The 18,702-nt window shown below is 37.5% G+C and overlaps 1 protein-coding gene across 2 annotated transcripts in view; it reads right to left on the reverse strand.

The window, feature by feature from the left end:
- Kcnq1 (potassium voltage-gated channel subfamily Q member 1) overlaps nt 1–18,702 on the reverse strand; it is a 336,238-nt gene that overhangs the window by 182,076 nt on the left and 135,460 nt on the right. The window contains exon 11 of one of the 2 annotated variants that reach the window (XM_008839196.3): nt 11,789–11,793. The exons of the other annotated variant lie outside the window; for it this stretch is intronic. Coding sequence (XP_008837418.1) covers nt 11,789–11,793 — 5 coding nt within the window. The remainder of the gene's footprint in view (nt 1–11,788; nt 11,794–18,702) is intronic. 2 annotated transcript variants of the gene reach the window in all.

Here is an 18,702-nt window from a genome sequence, read left to right on the forward strand (position 1 = left end):
TCAGGGTGTCAAATATAACTCTCATCAAAATTATTCAGAAAATATCTTGAAAATATATACACTTCAACATGTAAAAAGCTTAGAAATCACTGTGTCTCAACAAATAAAAAGCTAATCAGACTGAAAAGTCAGCTCTTCAGATCTGTAATGGGAATGAAGCAAAAGAGCAAAACATTGCCTTGGAAATGGGAAGGGGGGGGACAGCTGGTGGGAAGGGGGGGAGAGAGGACAGAAAAGTAGGAAGAGACAGGCAGATACCGAGAATTACAACACACTACAACAGAAACCTGCTGGAATTAGTTGGGGTAGGAAAACCTAATTTGTGGCTGAATTGCTGGAGATAAGATATGAACATATGTGAGGGCTAAAGATTCCAGGGGATCCAGTCTTGGGGGAAGTCTCCAAGATTGCATGAGTTATTATCTCCAGGAGCTTAACTAGGTCCTCCTGGTAAGTATCAGAGAAAAATTCCCTTATAACTTCCAGTATGGGGAAGAGGAAAAGGGCCATTTTGAAAATAAACAAGTGTGTTTTCTTAAACAGGTTCATCCTTCAGAGGAAACTAGTTAACTAGAGCCCACCCTGCTAAGATTTATTGCAGCCTAACTGACCTGTGGTAAGGTAAGTATTGAATCCCACTCAGCTCCAGTCTCCTTGTGGAATGAAAGTGTGCAAACTTCAGCTCACTCTAGCCATCCTGTGCCATAGGAGAGGGGAGACAAATCTTGACAAATTCTTTTGAAGTTCACAGACAAGAGGCCTAGGTTCAGTCAGAATGAAGCTGAAACACGGGGCTATGGAATTCTTCCTTTACTTTAATCCTTTCTACTTTATTAATAAAAGTCAGTCAGTAGTGATTCTTTTTACTCTACATCACATCCACTGTCCACATATTGAGAAAAAAATTACAAGACATACTAAAAGACAATAAATTTCGAAAAATACAGCAAGCATCAGAATACGACGTTCCGGAGATGTTGGAATTATTACATATGTTTGAACTGTGAGGCAAAAGAAGATAACAGTCAAGAACCTGGATCAACAAGGCAGTCAGAAGTCACAGGAGAAACATGAATGTGCTAAAGACCAACAAGTGAGAACAACATCTGCAGACTTACTGAACGTTACACAGCCCAGTAAAGACCTCCGGGGATCTTATTACCAACATTCAAAACGAAAAAAGCGAAACTGAATAAAACAGGGCTAGGGGAATGACTCAGTAAAGTGCTCGTCTTATGAACATAAACTGAGTTCGGTCCCCAGAGCCTAAGAATGAAAGCTGGGCCAGCCAACCTAGCTTTGACAGCTCCTGACCAGTGAGAGACTGCCTCAAGAAAAAAGGGAGACGGTGCCCGAAAAAATGACAGCCACGCACCTACATACATGTGCATGCACCTATGCACACGAGCACCTGCACACACATGTAAATACACAAATGAGGAAAAGAGACACAAAAGAAGGAAAAGCAAACCAAAGCAAGTGGTGGCTGGTAGCTGTGGGACACCTACAGGAGGTGGAACAGGGACACTAGAAGGCAATTTGGGAGCGAAGGCAGCGTTTGAAACAATAGTAGCTGAGCACTTACTAAAATTATTATCACACGCTAAACCACAGGTCCAGGAAGCTCAGAGGAGACCAGAGAGCATACGTGCCAAAAGCTACGGCTGAGCGTGTCATTATCTACATGCATCAGATAAAGAAGCTCCTGTAAGAACACGGAAGGGACGAACACCCCACCTGTAAGGCAGCCGGGATGAGGACGGCCCTAGCTTTCCTCAGAAACCACATAGGCAAGAGAAGTGCGGAAACAAGGTGCCAAGCTGACGTTCCGTACTCAGACTGCCTCTCAGAAGTGAAGGAGAAGCACTTCATCAGGTGACAGAAATCGAGCAGAGTTATGGCTAGTGGGCTCCTTTAAACAGAAAAGTCACAGGTGAGAAACGCAGGCATAGGTAAAGACAGGAAGAGCATCAAAGCTGGGTGAGCATCAAATGTTCTTATTTCTCAATTGATCTAACAGGTAAGATTTTGTTCAAAATAATCAACAGTATGTTCAATTATAATGCTTATATTTCTCTCTCTCTACACACGCACGCACACACACGCACGCAAACACACATACATGCTTGTGCATATTTATGTAAATGAAAAGGGATTTTAAGAAGGGTGAGATGGAGGAGTTACAGCTACTTAAGTTACACTACAAGGGAATTGGTATGGTGTACTTGAAAGCAAGTTTAGATTATTTTAAAATGACTACAAAATCTAGAGAAATCATCCAAAAGAGTGCAACTAGGCAGTCTAAGTAGCACGCCAAGAAAACGGAAAAAATAACATGAGCACAAACCAACCACAGACACTCCAGGCCCCAGAGTTCTATGACGACATCCTAGTCAATGAACTTCTCATAAGACATGCAGCAGAGCCAACCTGTACTTCAGCGCGGTGCAGCCCCCTCCTGGCTTCACGGCACCAGAACCCCACCTACAATCTTATGTGTGTTCATGGCAGATTTCAGATCTGGAAATCCATTTTCCATATTCATCGGTATTCAATGAATAGCCTATATCTTTCTGTCTTCTTCCTTTTTTGTCAGGGCTGCTGGAGGTAAGTGCAGTAGTGTTGGACTATAAACCCAGGCTGGTATCCTGCCTTTCTAATGGCACAATCTCTTTTCACACTTAACAGAAGGTCTGTAGTAAAGCGGTCATAATTCTGTCACTCTACCGGCTTTGAAAAAAAAAAGCACCTAAGAGACTCAAAGTGGTGTTGAGCAAGTTCAAAACCAAAACCAAAACATTTGGTCACAACCCATCAGCTGTGATATAACAAGTATTCTTAGTGCTGCTGTTGATAGAAAAATGAAACTATTCCTGGAAAAACAGAGAGGGTAAAGGAAGAGTTGTGGGGAGGGAGGATGCTTTATCTTCTCTTGCTTGGAAGGAGCTCCATGGCAAGAACCCTTTATAACACTAGACAGCAACACACCTCTCAGAAATGACACTTTTAAAGAGAAAAAGAGTATAAAAAGGAGTGTTGGCATTCCTGCAGTACAGTTCTATTTAGGGGAAATACTATTTGTATTGTATTTCTTGCTCTGTTTTAAAAGGATGGTAGGGGGACTGGATAGATGGATCACCAGTTAAGAGCACTGATTGCTCTTGCAGAGGACTCAGGTTTGGTTCCTAACACCCACATGGCAGTTAACAACCTTCTGAAGCTCTAGTTCCAGGGGACTGAAGCCCTCTTCTGGCCCCCATGGGCATTGCATGCTAGACAAATACATTAACTATTTGAAAGAGCTAAAGACACCATTAACTAGAATAAAGAGAGATGATGCCGACAAGGAGAAAACATTTTCAGATTATGTAAAGAACTCTTAAAACTTAACAGGACTGGGAATGTAGTTCAATGGTAGTAGAGTGCTTGTCTGGCATGTGCAAAACTTTGGATTATATCCTCAAAGGTGCAAAAAGAAGTTAAGGGGGCTGTTCCTTATTTCAGCCTTCTGATTTGATCAAAACAAAACAAAAACCACCGAGAATAATCCAAGGTTAAATCAATGTTCAGGGTTACTGGTGTGAGCCAGTTCTGGTAGGGGACACCACTTCCTTTAGACTTCAAGTGTGTTAAGGACCTAAGTCCGAAATCCAGCACCCAGAAGCACAATGGTGATGAAGGAAAAGTCCAGGCTTCCAAAGAATGGTATCTCATGCCTCCTTGGCTGGCCCAGTGCAGTAAAGTCCACAAAGTCATCAAGTGTGTAATAAACTCTACAGTGAAGGCTAAAAAGGCAATGAAGAACAGAAAACAATATAGATTATTTCCGCTCATCAATTTGAGTACATTGATAAGAACTTCAAAAATAGTTAAGAATGTGGAAGGCTGGAAGCTTCTGCCACATTCTCAAATCAAAAACAACAAAAAAAATTTAAAAAATACGGTTAATGAAACATTTTAGTTTGAATATCTTGTTTCTTGAGGATTCAGAAGATTTTAAGGTACATGGGAACACTGAATAAGATGGTGATAGGCATCACACAGACATGTCTTCTGAGAAAGTAATACATAAGTTCATCTGATTCTTCACAGTGGCAGCCTTTATGAAGATATGCAGGGTGATAAATGGATTCTCCTGATGACGCTCTCCTTTCCAAACTTAACAGACACACCAGGAAAAATAGCATATGGAAGCCTGGTGCATATGGGAACATTCCTGTTGTGAAGAAACCTACCACACCAAACAGATTCTCTTTTTTCTTTCTGTTTTTCCACTCCAGGACAGTCTCTCCCACATGACTGGAATTTAACTATGTGAGATTAGCAAGGTGTAGTAGAATTTAAGGAGAAATTTGACCTAGCAGCCAAAGAAGTTTAAGAAATACACTGTAGACAGAGGCTGAGTTCCACTTACAAGGAAAAGTTTATGAATGCTTGTCTTCTTCTGCTTGAAAACGTGAGATAAGAAAATATGACATTAAACTTTTTGAACCTGAACTTTAAAAACCACAAATAAAGGGAAATGTGTATGAAAATACGAAAGTTTGGAAGATAAAAATACGAGTGGAGAACAAGGTCAAAAACTAGAAACCAGTAACAAATATGGCAGAAGTTATTTTCTACAAACAGATAATCACTGTGAACCTTAAGGTCTAACTGCACCAGTTAAAACAGTGATTGTTACGGTGCATAAAAACATCAAGACCCAACAACATACTGCTCACAAGAAACCTACATAATTATAATGACATACAAAGTAAGCTAGTGAATGGGAAAATGTTTACAGTACCAACACTAATCAAAGTGTGAGGTGCGGTATCAGTTTCAGATGAGTGGACTTCAAGCAGAGAAAGAGAGCAGTTTTCCACGAAGACACAGTAAGTACAATGGGTATACTTTTTACGGCAGTGTAATTTAAAATCTGACAGAATTTGAAGGCACAGTTCTTTCAGGGCTGGATACCCCAGGGTAAGAAACCAACGCATCCAGTCTGAAAATCGTTCGGGACATTAATGAAATCAACATTACCATTCATCAACATATAACTGACATCTATAGAAAATCAAATCTAGATATCTTCAACAACAGAATACACATTCTTCTTGGGTTCAAATGGAACATTAACTAAGTTAATTCACTTTTGAGGCCATACAACACACCTTAACAATGTTGAAATAATATAAATGCATTGATAGAGACATGCTTTCAGAGAGCAATTAATCTGCAAAGTAATAAATATATCTTGGACTCCTAAAACAGAGAGATTAAACAAGCATGTCTAAGTAAATACATGGTTCAAAGAACTCTGAAGAGAAATATAGAACATCATAACATCAAATTTGTGTTTGAGCAAACAGGGTGACTTAAAGAAAATTGACAACACCAAAATCAAAATATTTAAAATGAGTTACTCTTTCAACCTGAGAACTGAGAACAACCAATTAAACCAAAGCAAGGCGGAGTAATAGAAATTAGGAGGAAAAATAGATGAAACAAACGGCGAGTATTGACAGGTGGGTAAGAGGTAAACTCTAATCTGGCTAACTAAACAAGAAACACATGGCATGGGTCACTGATCTCAAAAATAAAGGACGGATGTTAAAATAATAGTGGAATATTCTAAGTCTACAGCCATACGTTGTGGAATTCGACCAATTCCATGGAAGACATAACCTGTTAAGTCTCAGAAGAAATTAAATTAGTAGACATCTCATAGAGAAAGTATTGTGTAGAGAAGCATTCACTGGTGAATCCTCACAGATGTTTAATGAAGAGATTGTACCAAATCTTTTATGTCTTTCATAAGATGGGAATAGTGACAATACTTCTATAACTCATTCACTGAAGTCAACATTACCCTAATTTCCAAAGCAAACAAACAGCTAACATGCTACAAGAAAACTGAACATCAGCAACTCATGAGTATATAAGTGAAAAACCCACTGCAAAATGCTCACATACCAAAAGTCCAGTAACACCAGCTACCCACGACTGCAGAGCATTAAAAACTCAGATAAGTAATTGATCACAAAAAAACAACAAAACAAAAACCCACAAGCTACTTGATTATATCACTGGATACAAAAATTAACCTGCCAAAATTACCTACTTATGATAAAATTCAGTAAATTAGGGCTACAAGGAAACTATTAACTTGGTAAATAATATTTACAAAAATGTACACTTAACATAATATTTTATAGAAGACAGGAAGAAAGCAAGGATAGTCTCCTCACAGTTACTCGAAAATCTTATGGAAAATTTGAAATGATGGACAAAAAGAAATGGAATATACAGTTTGTGATGAAGAATATACAACTTTGGTAGGTGACATCGTGGATGTAGAAAACAGGAAAGAATGCACACAAAGAATCCTTACCTAGTAAGTGACCACAGCAGGTTACATGACACAAAGTTAGTATACAAAAATAAATTACTTTCCTATATACCAAAACTGAGCAAGTGGAATTTTGAAGAAACTACAGTAAGTATTTACATTGCCACCACCAGATGAAACATTTAGGTCTAAAATTATGAAATATGTACAAGATTTATCTGAGTCAAACTATAAAACTAAGTCAAGAAACATTACATGTGGATGTCTAGAATTAGTAGTGCCCAGATACCCAATATCCCGTGTTAATACACTAAATGCAACTTGAAAGAAAACTCCGTAAAGATATTTCATCGAATGAACTCTATGGAGTTTCTATGGAGGCATAAGTCAATATTCTGTAAACCAATACTGAAGGAGACCATCAAAAGGACTGGCAGGACCTATTTCAAGGAACTCCCATAAAGCTTCAGTGATCCACTTGTAACAGGATAGATAGATATGATAAAAAGAAAAGAAAATAGCAATTCAAAATAGAACCATATACACTCAATCTATAATGAGAGAACAAAAGATTGGAGAAAATACAGTATTCTCAACAAATGATGTTAACATATTCACATGGAAAAAGTATGAATTTAGACATAGACACTGCACTTTATTCAGAAATTAAAAATGGATCACAGACATCAATGAAGAACACATTGTAAACTCCTAGAAGAAAAGGAAACTACGTTAACATAATAAAAGCCATGGACAAAAACCTCACAGTTGTGAGGTGCTGGGAACTTTTCCTCCAATATTATGAACAAAGCAACATGTCTGCTTTAACCACTTCTATTCAGTATAGTACTAAATGTTCTATTTGGGTCATTTAGACAAATCCAACACATGCAAATTGGAAAGGAAGTAATAAAAGTATATATACAATAACACATGTAGAAAAAGGTCAGTATTCCTCACAAAAATGTTGTAATAAATGAATTAAGCAAAGTAGCAGGAAAGGACAATCAGTACACAAACTAAATTTCAAAAGTGAATGGTGCCTAAAGGTACTATGAAAGTAGCGTAATTTACAATAGCACCAGAGTATCCACCAGAATAAACTTGTAATTGTTCTTGATGCTAACCTTAACTGATGGAGCTGGAAGGAGACTTTATTGTTTTCCCTTTACCACAGTAGGAACCACTGCACCCCACCCAGTCTGGATCCTTGCACTCACGCATAGGTCTTGACCCATTAACACTGGACCATAAACCCACGGATGCATGCCTGTTCTGTCAAACAAGGAGATTCAGTATAATAAGAAACATTAAAAATCACAGGCAGAGCCAGGAATGTAGTGCAAACTTTAATCCCAGCACTTCAGAGACAGAAGCAAGCAGATCTTTGTGAGTTCAAGACCAGCCTTGTCTACATAATGAGTTCAGGCCGGCCCAGAGCTACACAGTGAGACCATATAGCAGACAAAACCAAACCAATAATAACAAGTAAATAGTGGCTGCAATTTTCCAGAATCTGTGGAGCAATATGAACATTGAGGTACGTGACCCTAAAGAGTCTCTATTCAGGTCCAACACAACAACTTCAATCTCACACACTCAAAATTTAAAGATTAGAGAATTTGGGAAAAGCAAGAGGTTGACCAAAAATAAAAACTTCACAAGACCATCAGTGTTTTGTTTTGTTTTGTTTTTTTTAGGTCAGCAGAGAACAGAAAACATGAAAGAATGAAATTCACTAGTTAAGTGCAGACAAAGCCCCAAACATACCTCATTTCAAGCTTTAAGGACTTACAGACTGAGAATAAAAGGGTAGAAAACAAATGAATAGTAACCACTCTACTTACAAATTTTAATCTAAAAACTATTTGAAGAGATAGAGTCATCGTATAAAAGAATCAATTAACAGCGATTTAACATTTGTAAATACTTGTCTGTCCTACATTGGAGTGACTAAATATATAAAGCAACTATTAACAGATCTGAAAGGAGGATAGTAATCAAATCGTAGAGGATTTCAGCATTCCACTTTTACCAATGAATAGATCATCTGTACACGAAGTCAGTAGGGAACTATTGTGCTTCAATTATGCTTTAGGCCAAATGAAAGAAACAACTATACAGAAAATGCTATTTCACAGCAGTAAAATGCACTTCAAGTATACAGAACTCTCTCCCAGACATGATATTGTAGACCACAGAACAGATTTTAATAGATTGAAATTTCAAGTTTCTCTTTCAACCACAATGCTATGAAACTAGAAAGAAAAACGATAGAAGGAAAACTAAAAAACCCACTATCTGTAAAGACATGGGCTGACAAGATGGCTCAATGGTAAAGGCACATGCTGCCAAGTGAAATGACCTGAGTTTGATCCCTTGGAGAGAACCAATTCCTGCAAGTTATCTTCTGATCTTTTCATGTGCACTGTGGCACAACACACACACACACACACACACACACACACACACACACACAAATATAATTGTAAAAAATTAGTAAATGGAGACATTCCTGAACAGTAGGTCAAAGAAGAAATAAAAAATGGAAATTGATATCCTGACATAAAAGAAAATGAAACTAACAGAATAATGCAAAAGCAAAGGCATTTTATCATAGTAGGTACTTTCTTAAAGAGAAGGCAAAGTTGTTTAATAAATAATCTAACTTTACACTTCAGGGAACAAGACAGAAAAAACAAAGTCCAGAGTTAGTAGAAGGGAAGAATAACACCAAGCAGAATGGAAATGAATGGGAGACTACAAGACAAAGGAAACAAACCCTTCTCAAACTCTTCCAACAAATGAAAACAATCCTTTCAAACCGATTTCACCTTCGGGAAGAGGCCAATGCCTTGTATGCGCAGATACAAAAAATCTTCAACAGATTTCCAGCAAACTAATTCAATAGCACATTAAAAAGCTCACATGTTATGATCTAGTCATATTTGCTCCTGTTGTGCAAGGATGGTTTAACATTTGCAGTCAACAAATGAGATACCGTTTTTTAACAATATGAAGGGTAAAATCGTGAATATTTTAATAGTGTTAGAAACACCATTGGAAAAAACGCAACATTTTTCCCATGATAAAACTGTCAACAGGTTAGATGCAGAAGTATTGTGTCTTAACACAATGAAGGCCATGTATACTTACAGCAGACATATTGAGTAATGAGAAAGCAAATGCTTTTCCTGAAGACCAAAAGTAAGAGAAGGATACTCATGGGATCAGCAAAATGGCTCAGTGAGGTGGGTTAAGGTACTTGATCCTGAGAGTTGACAACCTGAGTTTGATTTTCACATCCACATGGTAGGAGGGGAAAATGACTCCTGAAAGATCTCCTTAGACCACCACATGCATGTGCTTTGTGGCCTGTGCACCCTTGCATACACACACAAAATAAGCAAATAACGTGTAATAAAAATTAAAAACCAAATGATGCTCATCCCTAGCACTTGGATTCAATATGATGATGCATGTCCTAGCCAGAAGAATTGAACAAAAAAGAAACATATCCAAATCAGAAAGGAAAACAAAATTTACAAATGATATGGTTATAGAGAAAATATTACTTCAGAAATTATTGCAAGCTACAAATTACAAAGTGCAATATGCAAAATCACACAAGAATCATCTACATTTCTATATCCCAACAGTGAAGTATCCAAAAGGGAAATTAAGAAAACTGATTAAAAATAGTATAAAAAATTAGCTAAGAAATAAAGCCTTAAGTATATCATCAAGTGAATTTGGACAAAGGACCCTTAATTGTTTATCAGGGAAAGGCCTGTCACTTGAACAGTGTTGGGAAAATGACGTATCAAGATTCATAAGAATGAACTTTGAATATACTTATATAAAAATTAGCTCAAAATGGATCAAAGCAATTACATTTTGAAACTATACAAATCATCAGAAGAAAATGTAAAGAAAAAACTTACATTATATGTGGCATTGATTTCATGAGTATGAAGAAATCTTGAATATATTTTGGGGTGAATGTAAATTGGCATAGCCAATATGTAAAACAAAATAGAAGTGCCTTATTTCATGGGTCAAGAAGCATTGAAAGATGCTGTGTACTTTAAAGAGAAGTACAACTGAATTTAACAACAACAAAATTGAAAACATAGGGCTGATGCAATGGCTCACTGGGTAAAAACACGTGCCGCAGAAGCCCAACAACCTGAATTCAATCTGGGGAACCAAGAATGGAAAGAGAACTGCCTTTCAAAGGTTGGCCTCTGACCACACGAATCGTGGCCTGCACATGCCCGCACTCACGCACAGTAAATGGTTTTTATTATTTTAATGAAAATATAACAAATTATCTGGCAAATGTCAATGAAATATATGTAAAATACGAGTAAAATGAAAGGATCTTGAAGAGGTAGCTAATTTGATTTTTATTGTAGACTTGTTAATAACAATATGGAAGCAGTCGAGCTGTCTCAACAGTGGATGAATGGATGAAATGCAGTATGTGCATATAAAGTGAAATGTTCAATCTCCTAAAGGAAATCATGCAATTTTTGACAATATGAATGAACCTAATGGTCATGGTGTGTAAACTAAGTCAGACACAAATACTTTACGATTTCACTTATATAAAAAAAAACCAAGGGCCCTGGGGCACATGGAAAATATTGGTTGAAGGATACCAGCTTGGAAGTTGAACAAATTCTAGGCACTGTGACTATGGTTTGTAATAGTGCGTATTTAGAACTTGATGAGTACATCTTAAGCACTTAGATGCAGTGGTGTAATGACTATGTGAAGTAACGGATATACTAGTTTTGTTGTAGTATTTGCAGTTACATCAAAATGTCACATAGTATAAATCTATATTGTGAATTCTATACCTCAATACAACCATTAAAGAAAAACCCCAGAATATCGAAAAGTGTAAAATATTTGGGGATTAAATTAAGCAATGTAGAGAAAGGCTCATACAATTAAAACTACAAATCACCCCCAAAGAAATAATGACGATTTAAATGGAAATAATCCCTGTTTACAGATTTGAAAGTCATGTTCTGCAGCTGTCAGCACCATACAATGCAATCTGCATACTAAAGACAATCATAATAAACATCATGATGATATTTCAGAAATAGAAAACCCATCCTAACATTCATGTGGCATCTCAAGGGACCTTGAATTATTGACCAAGTCTTGAAATGATCATGGTGATGGACTCGCACTTTCTAATTTCAAAGCTCATTACAATGCCACAGGCATCAAAACCTCACGGTACCATTATAAAGATAGTCATGTAGACCAATGGACGGTAATAGAATATAGAACCCAGAAGCGAACCCTGGTGCATATGATCCATAGAGTTTTTTTAAAAGTTTGCCCAGTCCAATCAACAAGGAAACAACTGTCTTTTCAATACACGGTGCTGGTAAAACTGGATGTCCTCGTGTGAAAGAATGAATTTGGGACCCTTACTTAAAACTATATACAAAGTTGACTCCAGTTAATCAAGGACCTATATGCAGTCCAACAACTATAAAACTCTTGGAATTGGTAATGACTTCTTGGATATGATAATCAAGGCATAGACAACAAAATATATTACAACAAATTAATCCACAAATCTTTAAAGTTTGAGCACCAAAAGATCATCAGCAACCCACAAGAATGAGAAAGGTATTTTTAATTTGCATATCTCACATGGGAATAATATCTGTTACATATAGAGAACTTATTTAAAAAATAAAAAATTCAATTCTTGCAGAAGACCTAGGTTTGAATCCCAGCACCCATATGGCAGCTAACAACTGTCTGTAACTCCAGTTCCAGGGGATCCGACAGTATCTTCTGACCTACGCGGACACTGCATGACACAGGTGCACTTATCTACATGCAGGCAATACATGCATACATATAAAGTAAAAATAATAAAGTTTATTTAAAAAGCAATGCAGTAACAGGCAAAGGACTTTGAAAAGTGTCTAAGAAGATACACAAATGACCAAAATGCACACGAAACAATGCTCAGCATCAATCACTAAGGAAATATGCATCAAACTTACAATGGCAGGGCAACAAAGATGGGTCTGCAGCTAAAGGTGCTTCGGGCCAACGATGCAAGCCTGACAACCTAATTCCATCCCTGGATTCCATGCCAAGTCTGAAGGAGAGAATTGACTCCAGTGTTGTCCACTGACTTCTGCATACAGTTGCATGCTCCCCCTCCATCATACATGAAGACAAAGACACACATTAATAAAAATTATAGAAACCCTAGGGGTTGGGGATTTAGCTTGGTGGTAGAGCACTTGCCTAGCAGGTTCAAGGCCCTGGGTTCGGTCCTCAGCTCCGGAAAAGAAATTATAAAAACCCTTACCATGACATGTTCTCTCTGTGTAACAGATACTAATCCCATATCAGATATGCAATAAAAATACACTTCAAGCCCTCTAATTTTTTATAACTACTACATGTGTTTGTACATTTTAAAAACAAAATAACAATTGGTAAAGAAAATTTGGAGAAATTAGGATCCTTGTGTACTCTTGTGAGAATCTACAGTAGTATATAACTCCCACGGAAGTAAGTTTGGTGTCTCCACAAGAAATAAAAATGTAGTTACCATATGTTTCATCAATCCCACTTCTGAGTATTTACTCTAAAGAAATTAACACAAAGCCTCAAAGATTCATTTGTACAATGATGTTCACACTGGTATTGTTTATAATGGTTAAGCACGGAAAAAAACAAATGTCATTTAGTGGCTAAGAAAAATATGTACATAAATACAGAGTGGAATATTATTCATTCTTGAGAAGAAATTCTGGAGGAGTGCCGAGGCTGTGGAAAAGAAGTGCCTGGCACCCGCCTCCTCCACAAAGAACCAACTACACAAGTCTATATGTTGCTCTGTTGAGGGAAAAGACTGGAAGAACACTGAAAATCAGCAAATGAGACTGGAACTTTGTAATCTTTAGAGACCCAGGACAACAGCATAGAGAAACAAAATAGCCTAGCATTTGTCACTTTGGTTTCACAGATCTAAAGGGGAAGATTCTTCCTTGTAGGAATAAGGACAGAAAAGCAAGTCTCTGAAAACTCAATTTGGATGCTAGAAGTCCTTGCTATAGGCAAGCTTTGGTCTTCACATACTTGTAGAGCTTAGATCAGTAACATGAAATCTTCACAAAATTCCCTTGCTCAGGAAAAAGATCTCACATCATCTTTCTGTGACCTCGTATCCAGGATCTGTCCCAACAAGAAAGCTGCTCTGAGTCTGTATTTTCCCGGGTCAGAAACCCATATTTGTGACTCCAGATACTTTCCTGCACTGGCCTGTGATACAGCGGTCTCTTGAAGTCAGATTGGCACAGAGGCTTTGATAAATGTGGATGAGAAATCCAGGAAGAATAGCAATGCTACAAAATACAAGTAGACATCTTGGAACTGAAGGGCTCAATAATTCGAATAAAAATACGCTTAAAGGCCTCTACAGTGAACTGGATTGTATGGAGATACAGAGCAAAGCAAGCACACAAAGCAAAAAGTGAACAAGAAGAAAGGAAAAGAACAAACATTTCTCGGAATATTCAAAGGCATAGAGGAAGAAAGATTAAAAAAATTCTATCCAATGAAATAATAGATCATTTCCCTAATCTTAAAGAAGATAAGGTACATCCATAATATACTGTAGGCTTTTAGTATATAAAATATACATGGGGAACAGAAAAGATCTCCATCATGGCATATTACAAACTGTCAAAAGTATAAGACACACACACACACGCACCAAAACAACAAACCAACCATTAAAATCTCCGAGAAATGTGATGTCACCTTTAGACTGTCGTTACACTAGCATTTCAAACATGAAATCCTACAGGCCATGCAGGGATGAAATGAAATATGCCGTGACTGGAAACAAAAATACCAACCAGTAGTTCAAGGTTATCCTTAGAATTCTAAGGAAGAAAAAAATCCTGACCACCAGATCAGCCTTCAAAATATGGTTAAGGGAGTCCTGCATACAGAAGTAAGGGACGACTACCTTCATAGAACCATTTAAATGATCAAATCACAAAGATAAATGAGAAGAAAAAAAATTCAGCCAAAAGACAACAGTATAACATGATAAGATTTCATTTATCTGTAATAACCTTGAGAATGTAGCCCAAATTCTGCAGTCAAAGATGGTTAAATATATGCTTTTTAAATTTTTTTTAAATGTAAATTTTTTTTTATGTGTGTGTATCGCCTGCATGTAAGTAGGTGCACCCTGTGTTGTGCAATGGCCTTGGAGGACAGAAGAGGCTGTCAGATCCCCTGGAACTGGAGTTATGGATGGTTGTGCATGCTGGGATTTGAACCCAGGTCTTCTGCAGGAACAGTGTTCTTAACCTCTGAGCCATCTCTCCAGCCCCAAATATATGCTTTTAAAAAACAATATGAAGCTTGGTGTGGTGGTGCACGCCTTTGATCAGAGGCAAGCAGATCTCTTGTGAGTTCAAGGCCAGCCTGGTCTACATAGTGAGTTCCAGGCCAGCTGGGGCTACAGAGAGACCATGTCTCAAAAAGACCAAAAATTTAATTTAATTTAATTTAATTTAAAAAATAGAACATGATAACCTACAAGAAAAGATGGGTAATGGTATTCTAAGCAAATGGAAATCTAAAACAAGCAGGAGCAACTCTAGTAGGCAACAAAGGTTTCTTGAAAACAACCAAGAGAAGAGGTGAAAGTCTCTATATAATGATCAGGAGATCGAGTAAGCAAGAAGATAATTCTGTCAAGTCTATAGTCACTCTTCATCAGAGCATTTATTTTTATAGCACAAGCACTATCAGACAAAAGCAGAGATGGACTCAAGTACAATCGCAGTGAGAGACATCAGTACTTCACGTTGTCAGTAGATCGCCCAGAGTTAGAGCATACCAGAGAGCCAATGGCCTTAATAAACATTTGTATAACTTCCCATCCAACAGCTGCAGAGGACACATTCTCTTTATTGGTTTATGGAACTGTCTCCAGAAGAGTATCAGTCCACCCAACAAATCCTAGGCTGAGAATGTAGGTTAGTGGTAGAATAGTTGTCAACTGTGGGAAAGGACAGGGGTTTGAAACCCAGCAATGACTAAGCACAAGCAAACAAGCATTAAAAAAAAAAAAAGTTGTAACGAAAACATTGAAAAAATGTCTTCAGCTTTTTCGGATGACAAAAGAATAAAACCAGAGCTAATAAGAAAGGCATTTAACATTTTATACCAATACAGAAAGGCTAAACAACACACTGAACAATAGGACACAAAAATCAAAAGGGAATTTTTTTTCTAGAAACAAAAGAAAATGAAAACAACATACTAAAATATACCTACCTAGGAAGTAATAAGAAAGATGTTTATAGTAGCAAGAACCCACGAACACATTTCCGTTTATCTAATGATGCACCTCAAGGATTTAGAAAACAACAAACCAGGCCCCACAGGAGGAGAAGGGACAAAAAGGCCAGATTAAAAGTAACTGAGATAGAGGAACTGTGGAAATCAGTGAGACAACTGTGGTTTTAGAAGAAAAACTTAAATCAGCCAGCCATTAACTAGACAGACCATGAAAAAGGAGGCCCGGTAACATCATGAAAAAGGAAGTACTAAAACTAATACATAACCACAAAGAATCTTTCATAGTATGAAAAACTACATGCTAAGACATTGTAAGATATAGAAGAAATGGACACATGTGCTCTACCAATTTGAATCTATTCATACAAAGTTTGAATAGACTTAGAACTAGCGCTGACATTGAACAGTAGTGGTCTACTAAAAAGCCCGGGGCTGGGTAGCTTTACTGCTTCATTTACCGAACGTTTAAAGAACCAGTTCTTCTCAAACTATTAAAGTGAATTAAACATTAAAGCATTATTCTGTTTCCAAAATCAGATTGGAACACACACAAAATCCTGAAACAGTATCTCTGATGAACGTAGCTGCAAAACTTTCCATCAAAATATGAGCAAATGGAACTAAACAGCACATCAAAAAGATGGCTCACCATAATCCGTTAGGTCCATCTTGGGGATTCAAGGGTAGTTCAATATATGCAAATTAGTAAATGGAATACACCAGAAACCACATGTTCACCTCAACAGATGTCAAAAAGCCTTCAATAAAGTTTAACACACACAATTTTGGAAACCCTGAACAAATTATAAGATTGTACTTTAACATAACAATGACTGTATGGCAAATGCATATCTAATATTCTGTGCGGGAGAAGCTGAAAGCAGCTCATCTAATCTAAGACAGAAGCAGACAGGGTGTGCGTACTTGATGCTCTTAATCGGTTCAATACTGGGAGTTTTCATTAGAGCGATTGAAGAAGAAAAATGCATAAAGAGGAAAGTCAGAAGTCTCAAAGTATATGATTCTGTATATAGAATATCCTGAAACTTTTATGAATCTACCCTTAGAATCAAGAAGTAAATTCAAAATACTGCAATACAAAAATAGTCTGATAAATCCAACCTCTACAGAAAAATAGTGAAACAGATTTTTAAAATGAAGAAGGGCCAGTCTGTGGGCAAAGGCTCCTTCTATCAAACCTGATGACTTGAGTCTGGTCCCTGAAACTTACATGGTTGATGGAAGGAGAGAACGGACTCCTACAAAATGTCTTCGATCTCTACATGCACAACTTCTGTCCTCAAAAAATAAATGTAAAAAAAATTGTCTTCTTCATAAAGCTAACATTGTTTTAAGTACCCACACTAGCCGATGTACAGCTCCGTGCAACAACCCTAAATGCAAATGGCATTCTTCACACAACTAGAAAAAGCATTCCTAAAATCTATATACAGAAGTACCAGAGCTCAAAACAGCAAGGCAAATAATTAAATAAATGAATAAATAAATAAAGCTAGAGGCATCACAATACCTGATTGCAAGATATACTATAGTGCTTCAGAAATCAAAACAACATGGTATTGCTGGGCGTGGTGGCATGCTCCTTTAGTCCCAGCACTCGGGAGGCAGAGGCAGGCAGATCACTGTGAGTTCAGGGCCAGCCTGGTCTACATAGTTTCAGGCCAGCTGGGGCTACAGGGAGACCCCATCTCAAAAAGACCAAAAAAAAAAGTCAACATCAAAACCATTGTATTGATATACTATCAGACACAGACCAGGGGAAGCAAGCACACATCTCAGAAAAATACAGACACATCCATAGCAAACTGATTACTGATAAAGGTGCCAAAAAGTCTACATGGAGAAGCTTTTCCACCAAGCAGATCTGGAAGATTTGGTAGTTGCTTATAAGGTACTAAAATTTCTATCTCTTTCTGTATAAAAGTCCAACCAAAATTGTTCAAGGAGTTAAATCTAAGCTACTAGAACAAAACACCCCTGCAAGCCCTGGAACACAGGCAAAGATTTTCTGGTTGCAAGTTCAACACTCAAGAAAGCAAAAGCAAAAATTGACAAACAGTGTTACATCAAGTAAAACAGTTTCTGCACAGTAAAGGGGAAAATGATCAGAGTAGAGACAACATAATAGGAGAAAGTGGGCCATGGCGGCATGGGCCTGCAGTCTCAGTGGTTGAGAGGACCAAGGAGTAGGACAGTTCAAAGCCAGCCTGGTCTACATAGAGAATTCCAGCCCAGCCTGGAATTAAAAACAAACCAACAACAACAACAACAACAACAACTTGATTTTAAAGACACAGGATAGGAAACTTGAATGCTATCACCACATAAACTGAGGCAATCTATAGACTGCGTTCTGTAAGACTCCAAATATATGCCATTCCAGGGTAAAAACCATGGAGATGATGAAATGTTTAATAGTCACCAGGGACTGAAGGGAAGAAGGGACCAACAGAGTAAAGAGGATTTTAGGGCAGTGGATGCACATTCTGCATTTATACAGACCCCCTAAATGTACAATCACTAACCCTAATGCCAGCTATAAACTTTGGGTGATAATCATATGTAATTGTCAACTCATCCATTATAACAAATGTTCTGTTTTGATTACAGGCGAAATGTCACAAATCTCTGTTCCTCAGTTTTGGTATGAATATAAAACTTCTCTAAAAGTATAGTCTTTAAAACTCATGGGATTTGGGGCCTGGAGAGATGGCTTGGTGGTTAAGAGCACTCATGCTTTTGAAGAGGACCCGGGTTCGATTCCCAGCACCCACATGGTGGCTATGAATCATCCTTAACTCCAGTTCCAGGGGAATCTGATGCCTTCTTCTGACCTCTACTGCATTGCACGACACAGGTGCACTCACACATGGAGGCAATACACTCATAAAATAAAAATAATAAGTTAAAAAAAATTTTAAACTCATGGGTTTAATGCAGCATTATAATTGGCATTACTGTGAAAA

This window comes from Nannospalax galili, unplaced genomic scaffold (assembly GCF_000622305.1).
Source record: "Nannospalax galili isolate Female #2095 unplaced genomic scaffold, S.galili_v1.0 scaffold1639, whole genome shotgun sequence".
Classification (NCBI taxonomy): domain Eukaryota; kingdom Metazoa; phylum Chordata; class Mammalia; order Rodentia; family Spalacidae; genus Nannospalax; species Nannospalax galili.